We start from the raw sequence: 22,009 nt of genomic DNA, 5'->3' as shown, positions 1-22,009 counted from the left end.
ATCATGACAAATTACTGTGATATAAAACTGATCAGGGCGGCTCGGTGGCGCACTTGGGTAGCACGTCCGCCTCACAGTTAGGAGGGTGCGGGTTCGATTCCACCTCCGGCCCTCCCTGTGTGGAGTTTGCATGTTCTCCCCGGGCCCGCGTGGGTTTTCTCCGGGCACTCCGGTTTCCTCCCACATCCCAAAAACATGCTTGGTAGGCTGATTGAACACTCCAAATTGTCCCTAGGTGTGAGTGTGAGTGCAAATGGTTGTTTGTCTCTGTGTGCCCTGCGATTGGCTGGCAACCGGTTCAGGGTGTCCCCCGCCTACTGCCCGATGACGGCTGGGATAGGCTCCAGCACGCCCGCGACCCCAGTGGGGACTAAGCGGTACAGAAAATGGATGGATGGATGGATGGATAAAACTGATCAGTTTTCCTGTGCGGCTCTTGTAAATGAATGTAAGGAACATGCAAAACTGTAAAACAAAACAGAAAAACGTGAACACAATTATGTTACTCCACGTTAGCACTAAAATATGAACAAGAAAAGTAAATCAGTCAACAAAAATGCTGATTGATTACAGGGAAAATAAAGTACAAAAAGGGCATAGAAAGTGACATGTCCTACTGAACCAGAAAAAAAGACACTATAGTCACAATAACAGAATGACATTTTATTTGTTAGATTAGAAAAATGTGTAAGCAAAAATACTTTTTACATGATTTTCCACTACTAGTGCCACTTTTGGCCTACTAGTATTCAATCAAACCTTATTAGTAAACTACCGTCTTGCACTATTAAAACCACTTGGTGTAACTAGTGACCTGTAGCCCGGATCCGTTATCGAGGATTTTGACTATACGTCATCCAGCTCTAGGTCTATGTAGTACCATACTGTTTGTCCTCGGACAATTTTGACGTACTAGTAGTACTGAGCCACTGAGGGGCTTACTTCATTTTTGTCATTTTGCAGGAAATTTAAACATGTAAAAGTGTTTGGAAAACACTTATAAGTGTCTCAAAACATTTGTCTACTGTACTTGGTGCATTGATCAAGTGCTTAAAATCAAGTGATGCAGACTAGTAGTACCCATATCAGAAAAAGCTACAAGTTTGCAATCATTGGGCAGTGATGTTGTCACCTATAAGAATACAACAAAGACTCAGATGGCTATTGATATCCGCTCCCTGCTAAATCCAGCAGCGAGCCGGCCGCCTCCTGCGCCTCGGCGTCCAGCTGCAGAATCTCCACCGTCTCCAGGTCCAGCTCAGTGTCGTCGGGCAAGACCAGATACTGGTACTCGGGGGACTGGTAGTAGTGCAGCTCGATGTAGCCGCTGTCGCCCAGTGGGTCTTTGTCCAAATCCCCGCCCAGATCCTCCGCTTGGTATTCCACTGGCTCGATGGCCACCAACTCCTCGTGCTCCGGTGTCAAGGGGAAATCCGGGTGGTCGGAGAAAGCGGGATTATCCTGGCTGGGGCTGTGGGGCGACGGCAGCGACAGCATCAGGGTGTGAGGGAGGCAATCTGGAAGGGACAAAAGACCGCAGCCTGCATACATTATTATATTCATACATACAGACATAACTTACACATATATAAATACAAATTGGAAATACATGCTACAGGATAGTAGCAAAGCTCTACACGACTTTAGTCCAAATCAAATTCCTCCTCCTAACCTTAACTCCCGCTTACTTGACATCACGATGCTGAAGGATATCAGCAGAGCACTACTTTTGTCTCAACTAAACCTCTCAACTGACTTCATTTGAGTTCCTTGACAAGATGTCATTAGATAGCTAGGAAGCACTATTTTCATCCAAATAAAACAGATTCAATTTACTTGATCATTTCTTTGACAGATGAGCACAAAAATGACAAACGGTGCTATTTTCCTTTGCAAATAACTGGGTCATATGAAGAAATTGCGCAAGTATAAATTTGTGAAAACTTCACTTCAAATCTTACGGGTTCACTTTTGCTTTAAAAAACAAAACAAAAACAAAGCGTTCCATGTTTTTATGTAACCAAGATTCCAGCAGATGGTGGCAAAAACAACAAATAGGTGAGTTTGTCAGAATATAGGCGAACAGGTTACCAAAAATATGAACCATAATCAAATAGACAAAACTATGTGAATGAGGACCCGTGACTATGTGGGGTTCAATAATGCCACAAGATGACGCTAAAGCAATGTTGTTTTTTTAAATCATTATTACCCTAGGCTTTCAGCTAAAATGGTAAAATAAAAAAACATTTGGGGATATTTACCACAATACTTGATTATTTCAATCAATTACATTGGCGCACAAGAGGCACATTTCGCAGAGAAAAGTGGACATTATTTGTAAAGAAGCTCTTGATGAGCCCATATGGAGGTCCGCATGTCAAAGGCGCTCAACATTAAGGAGCCTATTGGCTCGTTACCACGGAAATAGAAGGTTGTAGCCATGGTAACAGAAGGCAAACACAGGAACAATGTCGGTGACATGCTGAGAACGTCGGAGAGAGGCTGAAAAGGCGGCGGCAGTAAAAGTGACAGCAAGCGCTGTTACACCGCTGATAAAATATCCTATAGGCTCAAATTCATAAAGGCTCACAGGCGGGTGACTGGGTTTAAGTTGACTCATTACCCGCGGCGGGTGGGCGGGACCAGCAAGGCCCTACTAGAAGCCCTTAACTACAATTACAACCTACATTCTGACATTTGTTCCATTAAACCATATTTATTCATTAGATTGAAGCATTTCTATTGGACGAACTGCTTCCGGTACGCAATATATTTTTCTCCAATAAGATTTAACCCTCTGTGTATTGTCATGTCAACTTAATCTGCCCATGGACTTCACAGCGTATTTTAATTTTAATAAACAATTTGGTTTAATCACATTTCGATCTTGGCCTCACTATGTTCGTAAAAGTATTGTGAATTTTTTTATTAGATTGTATTTTTCCCTCCTTGACTTGTTTTCTTTTTGGGTACTAACCTGACATTTCCATGGAGTCGCACACTACAGACACGCCATAGTCCACGCCTTCCAACCTGGAATCCAATTTAAAAACATATCAGGTCAAAGCCCAACAATGGAGATGGTTAAATATTCATCTTAGAGGTTGGTCACAAATTGTACTCAGGAAAGAGTTTTGTTACTTTAGAATAGGATTCAAATAAGAGTAGAAAAAGAATTACTTGACTAATAGTAAATATAATTGAGCTATTTTTGTCACTTTCAAGGTAATTGAAGAAAACCCACACCCTCTTAACTGTGAGGTGAGTGTCCTAATCAATGTGCAACAATGCCACCCTATGAAATAAATAAATAAATAAATAAATAAATAAATAAATAAATAAATAAATAAATAAATAAATAAATAAATAAATAAATAAATAAATAAATAAATAAATAAATAAATAAAATGTTTACAGTATATTTAATTTTATCAGGTCAGTAAAGTTATGAATAGTTACACAACTTTACACACACACACACACACACACAGGTGACTTTTACTGTCCAATAACTGGACCAATTTACATTACCATGATGATGACTCCCATATGACTCTTGCAAAACATCTCAGAAAAAAAGCCAGTGTGTCTGAATGTCGTTTTTCATATTTTATCAATTTTATGCTATGTGGACTGTTTGAATTTAGACAACAATAACTCCAAACCCTTTTTTCCCTAATCCCCATTTTTTCATCTTTCTGGCATCCTTAATTATACTAACAAAAATGACACAAATGGGGTTATTTTAGTTTTGTTCACAGTGGTTTGATTATACCAATAGATGAAATTTCAACAAATGAAATGGAAGAAATGTGTCGGACAAATGATGAAAGTGTGATTGCTCTTACAAGGCAGGTTTGCTTATGAGGCTGCTGCTGTTGCTGTGGTAGGCGTGCGTCTTCCGAAGAACTTCCAACAGCGACGTTCGATGATCTGGATTCACGCGCCACAGAGATCCTTTCCCTGCCGACTGAAAACAACCGCACAAGAGTAGAATAAGTGGAATTTCCCTGTGTGGGACAAACAAAGGAATATTTGATCATTTAAAAGCCCGCTACATAGATATACATTTGATCCTGACCAAAAGCATGTTTTACATTACCTGCAAGTAACAGGTCATTATTACACAATAGAAAAAGTTTGGGTCCAAAAATCAAACCTTGTGGCAATCCGTAATTGATGTTTTGATTTTGTATTACTTATAAGAATAAAATCACTGATCACTGCAATAATGCCAAAAGTCAATTACTAATTTTGATGGGTAAAGATGATGAGACAGTCACGGCATGAATTAAAAGTTGTGTCTCAATGCATCACGATAGATTTAGTTCTGCAGGTAAGACGTGGGTGTTATTGCACTGCACCTACCTGACTTTTGTCCCTATCCATGCGGCAGAAGCTCTTGCTCAAGGACAGATTGTGCCTGACCGAGTTCCTCCACCCTGCGCTGGCCGTCTTGTAGTAGGGAAACTTGTCCACAATCCAGCCGTAAATGTCCTTCACCGGCAGCCTCTTGTCCGTTGAGTCCTCTATGGCCATGAAAATCAGGCTACTGAAGGAGTACGGCGGCTTGGCTGAAGCGGGGTCCCGTATGGATTCCTCCCGGGTCTGAGGCAGCGTCACTTTAGGAATCGGCTGGAGTGGGAGAAGGTTGCCCCGTTGGTGTAACCAGCTGAGGCACGTCAGGTCATCCTGGTCCCACGTGCCCGGGGGACACTCCAGATGTTGGGACACCATGCATTTAGAAAGCGGGGAGCAGTAGGAGGAGGAGGAAGAAGAGGAGGAAGATGGGAGCGACTCAGCTGTGGTCGGTGACGGCGGGAAGGAGATGGGTGACAGGGGAAGGGAAGTCATGTGGCAAGAGGAGGAGAAAGGGCCCCCAAAAGCAGCAGGACAAGGGCATAATGGCGCCAGGGTGTGGCACAGGTTCTCCATCATTCACGACGACCTCTGGGGGGGGAAAAATGCCACTGGGAAAAAATGTGGGCTAATTCCATTTCTGACATGATCAATAAATCCTGGTCTAAATAAAGGTTTGGTACTCAATTTGGGATATTGGGGAAGTCCAGTATTGCTCTCAGCACTTTTCCTGATTTTTATTACCAACATTTAACAAAGTGACATTCAGAGACTATTATGTCGCACTTTCTGAAAAAGTGAGAGTTAATAGTCGTAATAATCTTCATAGTAATATTTTCCTTCTATGAAAATAGCTCCCTAATTCAAATAAAAGTGTAATCCAAATCCAAATAATTATATTCAACTCTAAGGAAAACTACTATTTTTGTAAAACTATCCAAATGAAGTAATCATTACTGTACAAAACACTAGCATTAAACACATAAATGCTAATGGCTAGGCTGTGTGACCATGGAGTTTGCCATTGTATATTAGCATTCACATTGTGGAAGCTATATTACGACTGAATGCAAACTATGTAATTGATTTTGTTTATTTTGCAAAGGAGTTAACGCAACCAAAATCAAAGAGACGACAAAAGGGCCACAGTTCTCACAAGATATACACTCACAAATAATACACACTCATGTGTAATTTGTGAGGGTTTTTTTTTGTGGGTGTTTTAAATATTGATGGGTAAAGAAAGAATGGGCACAGGAAAAAAACTCATTTTCTCAGTCAGGGTCAAAGACGTGGAGCCTATCTGTTAAAGTGGTCAATTTATCAATCCAATAGTAGCCTTTTGCTGCCATCCATAAGAAATTCTTTACATTTGACGCTCATTTTAGGCTCACGCTCTACTGTGGTCTGATTTGGTGACATTACTGCAACAATCTCCTCCTTGCTACTTCAGCAAAAGGGAACAACCGAACTTGATCAGGAATGTTACGTCTCCATCGAGACTGGAACGCTTCCAAGGCACACTGTAAAAGAAAATAAATTGAGCTTCTAAAATATGCATATAAAAAGCTGCAAAAGCCATCCTCATAAGGTAGACAACCAAATTGTGCAAAAAGAAGCCTGTAACCGCTGGAAATAATTTCTCCTGGTGAATCTTTTGGAAATGCGGCAGGATCGACAGAAGGTGCGATGCTTTCAAAGCAGGCAGCTTGTGTCCCAACGCGGGTATGAAACATGCTGGCTTTTGGGAATGTATCCTTCTCTTGTGCTTTTTTTTTTTTTTTTTTTGGTGTTGTATGTTCTCACAGAGAAAGGGTTAGGGGAGAAGAAATGGAAGGGGGGTGGGGGCGCAATGATAAGGCTGAATGCGGCTCTGTGTCGGCTGTAGATTTGCGTGGCGTCGAGATGACCAAAAGCCTCGCCGGTCCTCTCTTCACGTTGGATAGCCTCTGTTCTCTCGACTTGTTCAGCACCACCGTGGCCTGGCGGGAGACAAGACAGCAGTTGAGTTGATTTTGTACTGTGTATGTGAGCTTGTTTATAATTAGCACTCGAGTAGCTAGTTTGGTTTAATGGTTTCAAAATGATATCAAACAAGTGTCGATTGATTCGATAAACTGCTCGCTGTTGTACTCGGATTGGCCTTTGCACTTTCTCACAACGTCGCACGTGTTTGTCATTGATTTGATTCTGCAAATTGTTTCTTTCAACTCAAAACAGCCTTCACGGTGGAGAGGAAGGAATCATTCCATATTTTTTTGCTTTGGGTGGAATGGTCCATATTCATACGATATAGATTCAAAAATAGTACTTTCTACAAACTTATTTCACTGTTTGTGATAACGCGCCATCCGATTTTCCCATGCCAGAAGGCCTGTAATGACCGAATATAGGCTGGGAAAACACAGCGGCTTACGATGAAGAGCATCAAAGACTCCCGTGACTGAGCAATTGGAGGTGACCTAACAGCAACCTTTTGCTACAAAGCACAATTCAGCACTGACATTAAACGGAATGCGCCGATCCACCTTTGTTCACCTATCTCGGAATACACAAATCATGTGTGCAAAGTGTGTTAACATACACCAAGAGGATATTTTAAGGATGAAACTAATAAAAGTTTTTTTTCATTTCTTTGAAGAAGCATTTTGTGTAGCGTTTGTGCTTGCAAATTTATCTGGTCAACAGTGTCTGAAAAGTAGCTAAATCTCAACTACATTTAGAAGCAAAATGAGAAGGATTCATGTGATATGATCAAACCCCCCCAAATGGGCAGTATTGTTCAACAATTGAACATTGCAGCAAACAATAGTTTGTAAAAAAATAAATAAAAATAACACCCACACACATGGATTGACCCAAAGAATACATTTCAGAAAAATATATAACATTCACCAAAATGTGACTCAGTTTTTGGGCTGACAATTTTGGATATACCGTTTTTTTTCGTGTATAGTGCGCCCCCATGTATAGTACGCACCCCTAAAAATGGCATGCCGATGCTGGAAAAAAGCTTGTACCCATGTATAATACGCACCCAATTTTTATGAATTTTTTTAAAAACATTTTTTAATTTTTTTTTTTTTTTTTTTTAAGTCCCAAAGATCGTCACACACGCAGGGAGGCAATGGGTCCCATTTTTATAGTCTTTGGTATGGTCTTAACTAGGCTGGATGTCATTTTTTTGTTGGCGTTGATTTCTCCGACTGCCCCTAAACGCACCACCGCGCTCCGTGCGCACACGGGAAAGAGGCGGCTCTGTATGGGAGAGACGTTGAAGAGGAATAAAAACACCCTTGGAAACCAAAACTTGCCCCTCGTCGTGACTCGGAGCCGCAACAAATGTTTCGGATTTGTGTAGGGTACATTGTGACAGACGGCAAACTAGCAGGTGATCGAGCGAGCGTCTGATACAAGAGCATTGCGGTCGTATGGAGCGTGTTTGAAATGAACAGCAGAGACGAAAGGAACAAGGTAAAGTGTTGTGAAATAAAATATTACCTGTAATACGCATTTTGTTATTTGCTGATTGAAACTGCTAATTAAACTGTGAATTGAAACTAATAGGTGGAGAACTGAACTCTCGCTCTTTATATAGCTGACGTGTCTTGCGCAACCGTTCTGCGCATCTGTAATGGCGGCCTCCGTATGACGTCCGGTCCGCGATGGAGATTAAAAAACAAACAATATTTGACAATAACACACCATCGAGGATTGCACCATCGCATCAAACGATGTGTCGTCAATTATGAATTTTACTAAGTGTGTTGGGCAGGATGGCTGAATGCGATGCGCGATTGACAACAAACAAGAAGAAAGGTGAGTTTTATTTCGGGGGAGATTTGTCATGTCTCGTCCCCAGTTTTGCTATGTGTCTAGGTTGCCATAGTTTCTGTTCGTGTCACCCCGCTCTTCCTGTGTCACCTCAATCGATGTAACGTGTTTTGTATTTAAGTCCTGTCTGCCCCTCGCTCACCGTTGGATCATTGCATGTGTTACTGTCATTCTGTTCCTGTCTTTGGTAATGTCACCCTGTCTTTTTGTTCCACGACTTTGTCGGTCAGTCCTGTTGTTGGTTTTGTTGTACCATGACTTTCTTTAAAAAAAAAAAAAAAAAAAATTTAATTTTTTTTGTACCCATGTATAATACGCACCCCAGATTTTAGGACAATAAATTAGTTAAATATTGCGCACTATACACGGAAAAAAACGGTACTTCTTTCTCACTCTGATCAACGGCCCCCCCCATTTTTTTTTTAATACTAATGGTGGGCCGTGTTAAAATACACTTTCCCGATATTCTAGGTCAAAAGCAAATTTTATATTTAGTAAATTCCTGGTTTAATCCCACAAATTCCCATTCATTCCCACACAAAACTTTCAACGTTAAAAATCCCCAGAGTTTTGCAAATCTAGTTACCAAGTGATCACACATCAAGTGTGACTTCAATCCCAACCTCCGCGTTTTATCACAAGACAAACGAACGTCATCTGACCTGTTCCAGCACGGTGCCCGCCGCCAGGTCGATGGCTCCGCCCACATCCCGGTAGCGGCCCGAGTAGCGGATGAAGGCCCAAGTCAGCATGGACATCATGACCAAGCCCAGGACGCAGTCGCACACCAGGGCGAAGGTGGACAGGCCCACGAAGAGCAGCACACCCGACAGCTCGTACAGGAGGCAGACGAGCACGAACAGCACGGCTGGAGTTCGGAATGCACTGAACAGATTCTTTGACTGTCCAAAAAAAAACAAAAAAAAAAACGTTTACAGTTATACAGACCTTAAAACATGTCTACCCTACAACAAAGGGATTCTCATTTTTGTCTTTTTTTTTATTTGCCTGCCCTCCTCACCTTTCCGCCTTTGTAAAATAAAAGCGCCAGTTCACACACACCGGTGGTCCCGTCAGACATTTTTGGACATGGACTGATGCCATTCATTCCTGCAGAGCTGAGCTAACGTGCGCAACTAATGTTGCTGACCTCGTTGTGCTTGGTGAACGACTCCCACATCTCCACCAGCTCCTTCTCCAGCTGCTCTTGGTAGCGGTCGCAAAACTCTTGGCCGCCCATCTTCTTGGTGGAGGAGAAGGAGAAGAGAGCCTCCTTGAAGTAAAATTGGTGCTTGTCCTCCAGTGACTCAGGACTCCTGAGTAGGAACTTCCTATGCAAGGAAACCAATGTGAATTGAAAATGACTGGGTCCTTTGGTTTGCCGGTGCCATCAAGCGCCGGAGTTGTGAACTAGTGTTCTTAAATCACAAGACAGAAAATAGGTCAAGCCAATTTTTATGGTGCTTTTATGAATGTTCGGGTTCCTTCCTGGTTAATAATTACTACGTTTGAGACTGCTCATCCCCACTTCCTTTTCCACCTTCGTCAAACATGGTAAAGTTTTCGTTTCAACTTATATTGCTACGATGCTGTCAGTTGTGCAAAATTTGTGTTGCGACTTAACCGCTGCAGATAGCTAATAAATGTTAGCCTTTCCCTTACTGTTATTGTTGTCTGCGTGCATTATCAACAGCGCGAGATAAATGACAGTTTGATTAAACTTGTCAAATTCTAACGTTAATTCAATTGAGACATCTGTCCCGCTTTGATATGTGATGTGTATAAATAGTGAAAACGCGTAGCATGCGCTTTATTGGGCGAAAGCTAAAAAATATACTTACCGTATTTTCCGCCCTATAAGGCGCACCTAAAAACCTAAATTTTTATCAAAAGTCGACAGTGCGCCTTATAGGCCGGTGCGCCTTATATATGGATCAATACAGTAAGCAGCCGCTGGCCGATTTCATTTTCCCCCGTAGAAGAAGAAGCGCGCGGTGGTAGAAGAAGAAGCGCGCGGTAGAAGAAGAAGCGCACGGTAGAAGAAGAAGCGCGCGGTAGAAGAAGAAGCGCGCGGTAGAAGAAGAAGAAGAAGCGCGCGGTAGAAGAAGAAGCGCGCGGTAGATTCAAATTCCATTTGTTTACGTGCAGACCCCAAAATGGCTCCTACTAAGAGACACGCCTACGACGCAGAATTCAAACTCAAGGCGATCAGTCACGCAGTAGAACACGGGAATAGAGCAGCAGCCCAGGGAATTTAACATTAATGAATCAATGGTGCGGAAGTGGAGGAAGCAAGAAGACGACCTGCGCCAAGTAAAGAAAACTAAACTGAGTTTCCGAGGGTGCAAGGCGAGATGGCTAACGTTGGAGGACAAACTCGAACAGTGGGTTGTTGAACAGAGAGCAGCAAGTAGAAGTGTCAGTACAATCACTATTCGAATGAAGGCAACAGCGCTAACAAGCGAACTTAACATTAACAATTTTAAAGGCGGTCCTTCTTGGTGCTTTCGTTTCATGAAAAGACGTAATCTCTCCATCCGCGCACGGACTACTGTTTCACAGCAACTGCCGAAAGACTACCAAGGAAAGCTGGCCACTTTCCGCGCATATTGCAAAAACAACATTACTGAAAAAAACATCCGGCCAGAGCACATAACCAACATGGACGAGGTTCCACTCACCTTCGATATTCCTGTGAACCGCACTGTGGATAAAACGGGAGCACGCACGGTAAACGTTCGCACCACAGGGAATGAAAAGTCCTCCTTCGCTGTGGTTCTCGCTTGCCAGGCTAATGGCCATAAACTTCCACCCATGGTCATTTTCAAGAGGAAGACCTTGCCAAAAGAAAACTTTCCAGCCGGCGTCGTCATCAAAGCTAACTCCAAGGGATGGATGGATGAAGAAAAGATGAGCGAATGGTTAAAAGAAATTTACGTGAAGAGGCCGGGTGGCTTTTTTCACACAGCTCCGTCCCTATTGGTCTACGACTCCATGCGCTCCCACGTCACAGTTGGTGTCAAAAAACAAGTGAAGCACACCAATTCGATACTCGCCGTCATTCCGGGTGGATTGACAAAAGAACTCCAGCCGCTAGATATTGGTGTCAACAGGGCATTCAAAGCTAGACTGCGAACTGCGTGGGAACAGTGGATGACAGCGCCGGACGACATACGCCAATATCTGCCAGTGGATTGTAAATGCCTGGGCTGATATATCAGTCTCAACTGTGGTCCGAGCTTTCAGGAAGGCAGGAATTGTCACTGAACTGCTAGACAACAGCAGCGACAGTGACTCGATTAGTGACGACACCGACGAGACGGAGCAGGGCATATGGGATCCCGTAATCGCCCCACTGTTTCATTCGGACACCGAAGATGAAGAATTCGAGGGATTCACGGATGTGGAATAACTTTATAAAGTGAGCTTTAAACGTTTATTTTGCGTGCTGTGTTGTGTGACGTTTGACGTTAACGTTTGAACAACGTTGAGTTATTTATATATTGTTATTGCTTTGCACTGTTTCGAGTGTTACTATATTGTGATAGCGCTAACGTTTGATTTACCTTAAGAATTCGAGGGATTCACGGATGAGGAATAACTTTATAAAGTGAGCTTTATACGTTTATTTTGTGTGCTGTGTTGTGTGACGTTTGACGTTAACGTTTGAACAACGTTGTTATTTATATATTGTTATTGCTTTGCACTATTTCGTGTTACTATATTGTAATAGCGCTAAGGTTTGATTCACCATAACAGTATCAGACTGTTTCTTACATGTTTATTAAATCCAAGAAAAGTTCCCCTCCATTATGTGATATAAATGTTGCACTACATGTTATACCCTGCTGTTGTTAATCTATAAATAAAGTTTAACTGACCTATCTGCCTGTTTTGTTGACATTCCCTGTAGCGTAGCTCCTTCTAATGAATGCATAACGTAACCCCAGCCTCTACTGTAGCCTCTATTTCATGCGCCTTATAGGCCGGTGCGCCTTATATATGGATGAAGTTTTAAAATTAGCCATTCATTGAAGGTGCGCCTTATACCCCGGTGCGCCTTATAGGGCGGAAAATACGGTAATACTGTTTAGTGTGCGTGCGTGTGCACTAGACGTCATTTACTACAAACTACGAAAACCTGATATTGAATAAATCGTGTTCAACACAGAAACGCGTCATGAAGGTTACCTCTGAGAACCACACCCTTTCGGTGTGCTCATTTGTTTTTGTTTTGAAGGGGTCAAAAGTGGGGATAGCAAGGTGTTTGAATTCCCCCTCCATATATTTCATCTCCCACTTCCATCTTCTGTACTAAGACGCTCTATGTCCTCACAAATAAGACAATTCCGTGGGCTGGAAGAGCAAATGTGCCTCGCTGGTAAATAATAACACGGCAAGTGTACCTCCAAGTACATGTTTCAAGTACAGTGCAGTACTAGTAACCCTATTTGGCCCAACTAGTAGACGCTAGCTGACCCTCTTGTAGTACCAAATTGCCCATTGGTAGTGATGCAACTAAGGCATTAGTTGTGTAAAAAAACAACAACATACGAGTAAGATACAGTACTAGTATGTACAAGTATGTGGCCCAAATGTTTTCTCATCTTTTCCAAGTGAGAAAGGGCCTGTTGTGCTCCTCATGGTGGGAGCTGTCTTGTTCCTCCACAGAAGCGCCAATAACAAAGGAGCTCCTTGAAGGCCGTCCAATCGACAGTGAGACGCTTAGCCTAAAGCCACAAAGTGTGACAGCCATCGAAGCGTGCACATTTTCTAATTAATACAGAGCTGCGCATTGTGACCATGTGTAGGTTGGGGCGTCGCCAAGTGTACATACACTGCGTAGTTAATATCTTGTCCTGAACTCTTCCTAATGTTTCTTTGATGGCGTCATGGACAGGCTCTTTTGGCGTTACAAACGGCAGGCAAGGAACTAGTTTGCTCGGCAAAGTAAGCCTGAGTAGCAACATGAAACTCACTCAGCATTACCAACTATAATGAACTTGTGACATTCTTCACACTTTGTCACATGAAATCCATTAGCCATACACTGAAATCAAACACTAATGAAATGATTCATCAAATAATTCTTTTACAAAAAAGTCCAAACAAAACCTCTTCGATAGTGATCATGTCTCAATGAGGACTAACGAAAAAAAAAATCTTTCTCCTTTATTATGTCATTTATTAAGGCAGAATCAATAGATAGTCTAATAATCAATCGGATAATCGATAAAATAATTGTTTCTTAAAACATTGATAACTATAGCACTCCATCAAATGATTTACTTACCATAAGACATTGCAATCCGAGTTATGAACTAACTAATTTAACCAATGTAAAAATTCATAAATGTGGCTCGGTGGCATAGCACAAATGGCATTTTAAGTTAATTCTGAAATTTCATGCAAAAATCTCTATTTATTTAGCTTTGACAGAAAGAAAGATAACTACTGTCCTCGAATGAATAGTTTAAAAATATATGACTAAAATAACTTCTTATTTGCTTCCTTAATCACAATGATAATATGAAATACAGGCAGAACATATAGTATTTGTTGAACAAAGTAAATTTGGTAAAACGTCAAAAAAAATTTGAATATTCCATTTCATTGTTGTCTTTGGCTTGTGATGTTGTGCAACTGTTGACGGTGTGGTTGTCCCCACAGGCAGCAGCAATGGGGAGCAAACCGGGCCCAGTTCAGATAGTGACGGTGTGCAAGGAGGATCACTCCTTTACGCTGGACGAGGAAGCGCTCGAGCGCGTCCTCTTGACCCCGACCGTGCGAGACAAAAATGTGGTGGTGCTTTCGGTGGCCGGCGCCTTCAGGAAGGGCAAGAGCTTCCTGCTCGACTTCATGTTGCGATACATGTACAGAAAGGTGAGCAATGGCAGACCTCACTTTTTCAAAAACTATCAAGCCACTTGGGCCTGTAATGTGACTACAGAGTAGGGTTGAACCGAAAAAGTACAAGGTCACACGATGTTGCCCCTCCCTGCCGCAACATGCAAACTGACAAGTTTGTCGACAAGATGTGATTCAGGATGACAGCCAGGGTGGAGTTCACCACCCAGCTGATTTGTTTTGTTTTAGTGGCGCCACTGGGTTTACTGCCTTTTTATACTCGGCACTTTCCCCAGGGTAGTTTGACCTCACCTCTTTCTCCTCGTCGCGTAAACCGCAGGGTGACGAAAACTGGCTGGGTAACGACGACGAGCCCCTGACGGGATTCTCCTGGCGAGGTGGCTCGGAACCGGAGACGACCGGCATCCAGATCTGGAGCGAGGTCTTCCCCATCCAGAAAAGTGATGGAAGCGAGGTGGTCACCGTGCGCCGGACATGTGAAGCGCCAGAATATTAAGCACACCTACGCAACACAAGGAGATGACATAGAAACAAGATAGCCACCATTTTGTCACCAAAAAGTTCACACACCCCTATTCAAATGGCCAATTAGTGAAGTATAAAAAGTGAGGCAATTGTATAAAACATTCTCCTGTAGCCCATACAACTCAGTTGAGCACAACAAAAATGTATCGCAAGAGGCGATTGCACAAGGATACACACTCTTGTAATTGGCGCCGTGCCTGTTTGGATTAAAATCGCATTCAAATTCATGCAAAGTCCGACGCTGTTTAAAGTGCCCGTGACTGATGCCAAATAAAGCTCTGATGTTCATTAGGGAGGGAGGGCGTTTTCTTTGTATTGCAGAAAACGGAAGGGTTTGTGCTAACACTGACTGTTTTTTGCCAATGTTCATCATTTCCGCCACCTTGGGTATTTTTTTGAATTTATTTTTTAACAAGGGTTCTTATGCTGCAATAATAACGAAACCAAAGTGATCACCTATCTTCTTGTGTTTTGCGTGTGTGCTCCTGCAGGTGGCAGTAATGCTTATGGACACTCAGGGAGCTTTTGATAACCAGTCCACAGTGAAAGACTGTGCCACCATCTTTGCCCTCAGCACCATGACCAGCTCCATTCAGGTGATTGTCCTTATTAATTAATTCTAAGCCAAGGCGCATACAATATTCAGAAAAAGTCGAAGTTTCGAGATGACTATGCATTGTGAAATGACCGTTACACAAGTTCACTTTCTCTAAAATCTTGAATGCTAACTGACTGGCGTTTTTGTATTTTTCACAACTTTCTCGAACGAGGATTAGAATGGCGAGACTGGGCAAAGCCCAAAGCAAAATGTCTCAAGTGAATACATCTTGTGCCATCTAGTGGAAGAGCATTGAATTGTTCATCCTGCCACTAAGTACTTTATTGACGACACTGAAATGGAATATTTGTTGTGGATCATTTCCCACAGCCCTCCTGATGAACTTTCAGCGCAAATTGTTGGCATATATCGCAGATAGCAGATTCTTTTAATTCCCAGTTGGTGTCACACTGACATTGTTTCTCGTTGATGTGGTTTCTTGTTTGTAGATTTACAATTTGTCCCGGAACATCCAAGAAAATGACCTGCAGCAGCTACAGGTAACTAACTTGGTGAAGTCACATGAATGCAAATATACATATATATATTTGCATAAATTTACTGTAAATGTGTAATTGTGATCGACATATTGTATTAGCATACATGTAATGTGTAAGTCCTTTTTTTCTTCTTTAGATGTTTAAAAAAGTTGAAATCGTCATTGCTGTTCAGTTTGTGCTATTTTATTAATCAGGGTTAATTGTGCTTCTGACCATTGAATTTTTCCCATGGAATGATTCAAGTCTTGTAACTGTCTGGCAGGTTTTCACCGAGTACGGCCGGCTGGCCTTGGATGAAATCTTCCTGAAGCCTTTCCAGGTATGACAACATTTCCCGACAATTTTTTTGTTTTGTCCTGATGCGTCTCTTGTAGAGATGCACAGATCCGATATCTGGATCGGATATCGGCCCCGATATCAACAAGATAGATGGATCAGGTATCGGAAAATGCAGCCGATCTGTGAGCCGATACTTTCCTTAATCTCTTGGGACGCGGGCTACGTCATACGTCAGCAGCACGTGTGCCGCATGCCACGAGAGTTTTCTAAACAAACGCAAACATGGAGCGAACGTTCGCTTCTCCTCCCCGGGTTGCTAAGCGGACGTCAAACCCTGCGCGTTCGCTTCTCTTCGGGTTGCTAATGGGACGTCAAAGGCTGCGCGTTCGCTTCTCTCCCGAATGGGGGTGGGGTGGGGGGGGGGAGGCTAATCGGATGTCAAACGCTGCGTGTTCGCTTCTCTTCCGGGGGGGTGTTAATGGGACGTCAAACGCTTTGTGTGGCGGGCTCCATCTAGTGTGGAAACTGAGAAGCTGAGTTCAAGCTTCTTGTGCGGGCCATATTCAATTATGTTTTCAGAATTTGCTGCGGGCCAATAAAAACTGGACCGTTAGTTTGGACACCCCTAATTTAGAGCAAAGAACTGTGCAGTCTGCCTGATGCCATTGCCTTTGGTCTTTTCTGTTCCACATGTAGAGTTATGTAGCTTGTTAAGTCAACCATAATATTGGATCGGTATCGGGTATCGACCGATACGCAAAGCCACGGCATCGGTATCGAAACTGAAAAAGTCGGATCGGTGCATCTCTAATCTCTTGTAACCTTCCTTTTACCCTGTGCTGTACAGTCCTTGATGTTCCTCATCCGCGACTGGAGCTTCCCCTACGAGTACACGTACGGCTTTAAAGGAGGCAATGAATTCCTGGAGAAACGATTACAGGTAACACAAGGCAGAAGCAAATGCGAGCAAGCTTTGGTTCCTCTGGGAGATGAACTTCCTCGCTTTGTTCTTCTTGAAGGTCAAGGAGGCCCAGCACGAGGAGCTGCAAACGGTGAGGGAGCACATCCACTCCTGCTTCACCAACATTTCCTGCTTCCTGCTGCCACACCCTGGTTTGAGAGTTGCCACCAGCCCGACTTTTGAAGGACAACTTAATGGTGAGAAGTCGCTTTTTTTTTTTTTTTTTTGGTACGTTAAATCGTGTGAAATATAACATTTAAAAACATTTTGTAGTATTCTGGATAAATAGGAGCCATATTACGTAGGAGCTCTGTAAGTAAACAAAATGAAGACTCGCTCGCACAGTTCTCTAAATAAGAGGCCAAGTGTGCTTGCTCCAAGTTGTTAACTTCCCATTCCCAGTTGAAGTTTACTGCAAAAGTCAAAGTCAAAGTCAGCTTTATTGTCAATCTCTCCACGTCACAACACACAAAGAGACCGAAATTACGTTTTTCTCTATCCCACGGTGACGAGACACATAACACGATAGACATACAAGTACGCGACACAATATAAAAACAAGAAGGCAAAAAATTCAAACAATCAATAGTAAGAGTGATGAATAAATAATAAATAAACAGATAACACAATAAATAAGAGGAGCAAAACGGAGCCAGCAAGCATAGCGCAAAAGTAAAAAACATCATAAACAAAAAGGCACAAACAATAAATAATAAGAGTAATAATAAATAATAAATAAACAGATAACACAACAAATAAGAGCCAGTGTGCATACAGACAGTTCAGACAGTAAAAGTACAAGACGCTACGCAGAACGGGGGAGCGAGTTCAGGATCCTAACAGCCTGGTGTACGAAGCTGTTTGAGAGTCTGGTCGTGCGGGAGCGCAGGCTTCTGTACCTCTTCCCAGAGGGCAGAAGCTCGAACAAAGAGTGAGCGGGGTGACTCACATCACTCACAATCGTGGTCGCCTTGCGGGTGAGATGGGAGGTGTAAATGTCCTTCAAGGAGGGGAGCGAAGCACCAGCAATCTTACCAGCCGTGTTCACTATGCGCTGCAGGGCCTTCAAGTTGTAGTCAGTGCAGCCGCCACCCCACACAGCAATACAGCTGGAGAGGACGCTCTCAATGGTGCCGCGGTAAAATGCAGTCATGACGGCCGGAGGAGCGCTCGCTCGCCTGAGTTTCCGCAGGAAGTACAGGCGGCGCTGGGCTTTCTTTGCCAGCATGCCGTAGTACAAAATGAACGGCGGCGGTTGACAGTACTCGGGTTCCAAGTCCTTGTGTTGGTTTTGTCAGCGGTGGCACCAGAGTTCAAAGAGCAGCTGAAGATTTTGATCCCCGATCTCCTGCATCCCGACAACCTGGCCGAGAAGGAGATCAATGGAAACAAAGTCACCTGCAGAGGCCTGCTGGAGTACTTCAAGGTAACTCGCCTCTCGTGTTTGTGCCTCCGTGGGTCTCTTTTGGCGTTTCTCTTGTGTTTGGTTCACTGCCAAACTTAACTGTGAGCGCTTTCTTGTCAGGCTTACATCAAGATTTACCAGGGAGAGGACTTGCCCCAGCCAAAGACTATGCTCATGGTAAGCACCGGAAAGATTGACAAAAACAAAAGTGTCTGTTGTGAACTTTAGCTCGTCTTAACACGTTTGTTCGTCTCGCCAGGCGACAGCGGAGGCCAACAACCTGGCAGCCGTGGCGGCGAGTAAAGATCAGTATTACAGGAACATGGAGAAGGTGGGTTCAGTGCAAGACGACGCTGTTGTACTGACAGACTTGATGCTAGCTGTTGACATGTTTGAACTTTCTTACCAAGCCAAATTGTTTTTCTTTTTTTCTTCTTAGTGCTCCGAGTGGAAAAGCACTATAGTAAACTCGATGATTTTCCTTAATTTAAGTAATGTATTTCTCATTCAGTTACCATTTTTGGGTTTTTAGGCAAATCTTTTTTGCGTGTATGTTGACTTGTCAAAATGTCATTTTTTTTTTTTCTAGGTAATATTTTCCATTTTTAGCTTTTTTTTTTTATCTCAATTTTTAAAATATTTTTAGCGTGATGCCTCTCTGCAGCCCCCGAGAATGAGTCATAGAGAAATTAAATGATATTATAAAGCTAATATAAAGCCTAGGGGTACAGCAGTTTAAAGACTGAGATAAAATATGCTCCTCTTTGTCTCTCAGATGTGTGGCGGAGACCTGCCCTATGTGTCTCCTGAGTCACTGGAGGAGAAGCACCAATTTTACTTCAAGGAGGCTCTCTTCTCCTTCTCCTCCACCAAGAAGATGGGCGGCCAGGAGTTTTGCGACCGCTACCAAGAGCAGCTGGAGAAGGAGCTGGTGGAGATGTGGGAGTCGTTCACCAAGCACAACGAGGTCAGCAACATTAGTTGCGCACGTTAGCTCAGCTCTGCAGGAATGAATGGCATCAATCCATGTCCAAAAATGTCTGACGGGACCACCGGTGTGTGTGAACTGGCGCTTTTATTTTACAAAGGCGGAAAGGGGAGGAGGGCAGGGAAATAAAAAAAGAGACAAAAATGAGAATCCGTTTGTTGTAGGGTAGACATGTTTTAAGGTCTGTATAATATGGCATCACAGCACTATTTTGTCTAAATAGAATTCCTCATATCACATCGACATAATTCCTTGGTAGAAAGATGGCAGCAAAGAATTTTTGTCTTGGTGAAACTTTAGTATACAGTAATTCCAAGATGGTGTCAAAGCACTCTGTTTGTCTAATCCTCCATTGATCCCTTGCCTGAAAGATGGAGGCAAAGCACTATTTGACTAAATGAAGCATTTTACCTCACGTCAACATAGTTCCTTGGCCTTAAGATGTTGGTAAAAGCACAACTTTTGTCCGAGTGTAGCTCATCTTTTCCCTTCAATAGATGTCCTTGTCACCAAGATGGCGCCAAATGAATGCTTAAAGTTTAAAAAAAGAATAACTTGATGTACCATACATTATTTTGAAATGACAAACAAGCAAGCATGTGGAGGTTTACTCGAACAAAAGAAAAATCCTGCATTCCAAATTCTCTACTGAGCATTCCCTTTCGTGTTATTCAAAATAGATTTTGATACAGAAAAGTTGATATTTTCTAGATAGGTTATTTATAGAAAGTGCCTTCTGTAATGTTTACAACTCCAAAGGTTCTATTGATTGACAAAGATCATCTAACTTGATGATGTAGCGACCACGTAGCCAAAGACTTTGCTTTGCTTTTGCAGCCTCTTCGAGTTAGTCCATCTTGCTACGATGAATATACTGTACGTATAGTACTGCTGTGTTAACGAGACATGACTTTTTTTTTTTTTTTATGCAACATATTCAAAATTGCAGTAAAATAATTAACATGTAAGCAAAGAAGAACATAAAACTGTTGCTCACTTGGGCGCACACGACAAATACTACACTGCGTGTGTGGACGTTAGGCTTAGCAACTTTTCAAAGTTCATTTCAACAACAGCGATACTACAGTTCTGATCATACAATCTAGTGGTGGCTTGAGATGCGAGTAAAATTCATTCTCTCGACGCTTGTATCTCAAATCAGCTTTCCCCATTCGTATGAATGGAGAATAAAGTAATGTGTTTCAGCCACCCTAATTTAAGTTTAATGTTTTTTTCCATATAATAAATTGCAATAAACGGGATTGTGTAAAAACACCTTGGAATTTGCTGTCCACATAAAATGTAAACAAAGAAAGCAACTGAAGCTTCTGTGTCGTGATGTTCTTCCTTTGTTTTTGTTCTGCGGGCATAGCGATGCTTTAGTGCCAATTGCTAAAATTGTGGTTCCTATTAGGGTTGCAAAATTCCGGGAATTTTCAAACTTGGAAACTTTCCATGGGAATTAACGGGAATTAACGGGAATAAACGGGAATAAACTGGAATAAACCGGGAATTTACTAAACTGAAGGTATCTTCTTATTAGGGAACTTAAATATAGTTGTGTAAAATAATATTTTAGCATAATCCTGACTAAAACAACCAGATATCATGCAGCACAGTTGAATATCTTTGCTATCACATGCTCACATAGCTGCAGGGCCACTGAGACCACGCCCCCTACATGTGCTGTTCATTCCTCCATCACATGCACAGATGATTTATACAATTCTGGACCACACTTTTGAGTCCAGAGCACACAAATTGAAGCCAGACTTTTGAGCCTGTGGACTGCATGAAGTGAAGTAAGTTTTGATGACATTATATGGTAATATATTTAGAGATATTTTTATATGTAAGTGCTATATTTAGCCTTATGGTGGAAAAAATAAAACTGGTCAAAACCAAATAAACCACAATTTATACAGTAAGTATCACTTTAACAGACAGGAGTGGAACTTTGATGTTGCTAGATATCATTTGCACCTAAGTAAATAACAATAACTAATAGTTTTAAAAACATCTTGTATATTTTGGATTTTATGAGTTGTATCTCCACCAGGATACATTGGACACATCCCCAGGGATGTGTAGCTTCACAGACACATTGTTGTATTTTTTCAGAGTTGTGGGTTAAGAATTAAGAACAATAACATTTAGTTGTTTTTTTTATATTAAATTATAAACAATTTAATAATTTTAATATAACTTCAACAGCTCAGGGACATCAAAGAGAGAAAAATGCCACGTGCGCCATCCGATGTGTGGAGACATTTCACACAAGCTAATTTGCAAGGAAAGTCTTTGTATATCTGCAAATATTGTGAAAAGGCATACACAAAAAATGCCACAAAAATGCAGCAGCATATTGCAAAGTGCAACAAATTTCCCCAAGGCTCAACACGTGCAATAGATGGGAGTTCCACTACAGATGAAAATAAATCTGCATCAGCCGCATCAGAGTCAGATACCCTCTCATCAGCTCCTGGTCCCTCTGGCATCAGAGGATTCTTTGATCATATGGATGAACAAAGCAAGAGACGTGCAGATGAGTGTATCGCTCGTGCAGTCTATGCAACTGGCTCACCCCTGATGCTAACGGCCAATGTGTACTGGAAGAGATTTTTGAATGTTCTCCGGCCAGCATACACCCCCCCAACCAGACATGCGCTATCCACTCATTTGCTGGATG

At 42.3% G+C, this 22,009-nt stretch overlaps 2 protein-coding genes across 2 annotated transcripts; one reads left to right on the top strand and one right to left on the bottom strand.

Annotated features, from left to right (window-relative positions):
• Positions 1 to 517: 517 nt before the first annotated feature.
• LOC133160621 (forkhead box protein N2-like) lies at positions 518 to 9,522 on the bottom strand. The gene is made up of 6 exons (XM_061288448.1): positions 9,347 to 9,522; positions 8,859 to 9,098; positions 4,372 to 6,344; positions 3,852 to 3,973; positions 2,981 to 3,036; positions 518 to 1,517 (listed from the first exon to the last, which is right to left on the bottom strand). The coding sequence occupies exons 3-6, from the start codon at positions 4,939 to 4,941 to the stop codon at positions 1,162 to 1,164; spliced, it is 1,104 nt and encodes a 367-aa protein (XP_061144432.1). The 5' UTR covers positions 4,942 to 6,344; positions 8,859 to 9,098; positions 9,347 to 9,522; the 3' UTR covers positions 518 to 1,161.
• Positions 9,523 to 13,842: 4,320 nt separating this feature from the next.
• LOC133160617 (atlastin-3-like) lies at positions 13,843 to 19,341 on the top strand. Its single transcript, XM_061288433.1, has 11 exons — positions 13,843 to 14,079; positions 14,384 to 14,518; positions 15,081 to 15,185; positions 15,637 to 15,687; positions 15,950 to 16,006; positions 16,814 to 16,906; positions 16,986 to 17,124; positions 18,226 to 18,353; positions 18,453 to 18,509; positions 18,592 to 18,663; positions 19,108 to 19,341. The coding sequence occupies exons 1-11, from the start codon at positions 13,876 to 13,878 to the stop codon at positions 19,324 to 19,326; spliced, it is 1,260 nt and encodes a 419-aa protein (XP_061144417.1). The 5' UTR covers positions 13,843 to 13,875; the 3' UTR covers positions 19,327 to 19,341.
• Positions 19,342 to 22,009: the final 2,668 nt, after the last annotated feature.

The sequence above is a fragment of the Syngnathus typhle genome, linkage group LG1, assembly GCF_033458585.1.
Source record: "Syngnathus typhle isolate RoL2023-S1 ecotype Sweden linkage group LG1, RoL_Styp_1.0, whole genome shotgun sequence".
Classification (NCBI taxonomy): Eukaryota; Metazoa; Chordata; class Actinopteri; order Syngnathiformes; family Syngnathidae; genus Syngnathus; species Syngnathus typhle.
This window is presented reverse-complemented; position numbering and strand designations above follow the sequence as displayed.

What these genes read in the sequence shown, in the direction of transcription:
- LOC133160621 (XM_061288448.1), bottom strand. Translation starts at nt 4,941, where the DNA reads ATGATGGAGAACCTGTGCCACACCCTGGCGCCATTATGCCCTTGTCCT. An exon ending in CTCATAAGCAAACCTGCCTT is followed by an intron (nt 3,037 to 3,851) that starts GTAAGAGCAATC and finishes ATTGGATTCCAG; the next exon opens with GTTGGAAGGCGTGGACTATG. An exon ending in CGACTCCATGGAAATGTCAG is followed by an intron (nt 1,518 to 2,980) that starts GTTAGTACCCAA and finishes TGTCCCTTCCAG; the next exon opens with ATTGCCTCCCTCACACCCTG.
- LOC133160617 (XM_061288433.1), top strand. Translation starts at nt 13,876, where the DNA reads ATGGGGAGCAAACCGGGCCCAGTTCAGATAGTGACGGTGTGCAAGGAG. An exon ending in AGAAAAGTGATGGAAGCGAG is followed by an intron (nt 14,519 to 15,080) that starts GTGGTCACCGTG and finishes GTGCTCCTGCAG; the next exon opens with GTGGCAGTAATGCTTATGGA. An exon ending in GCCTGCTGGAGTACTTCAAG is followed by an intron (nt 18,354 to 18,452) that starts GTAACTCGCCTC and finishes CTTTCTTGTCAG; the next exon opens with GCTTACATCAAGATTTACCA.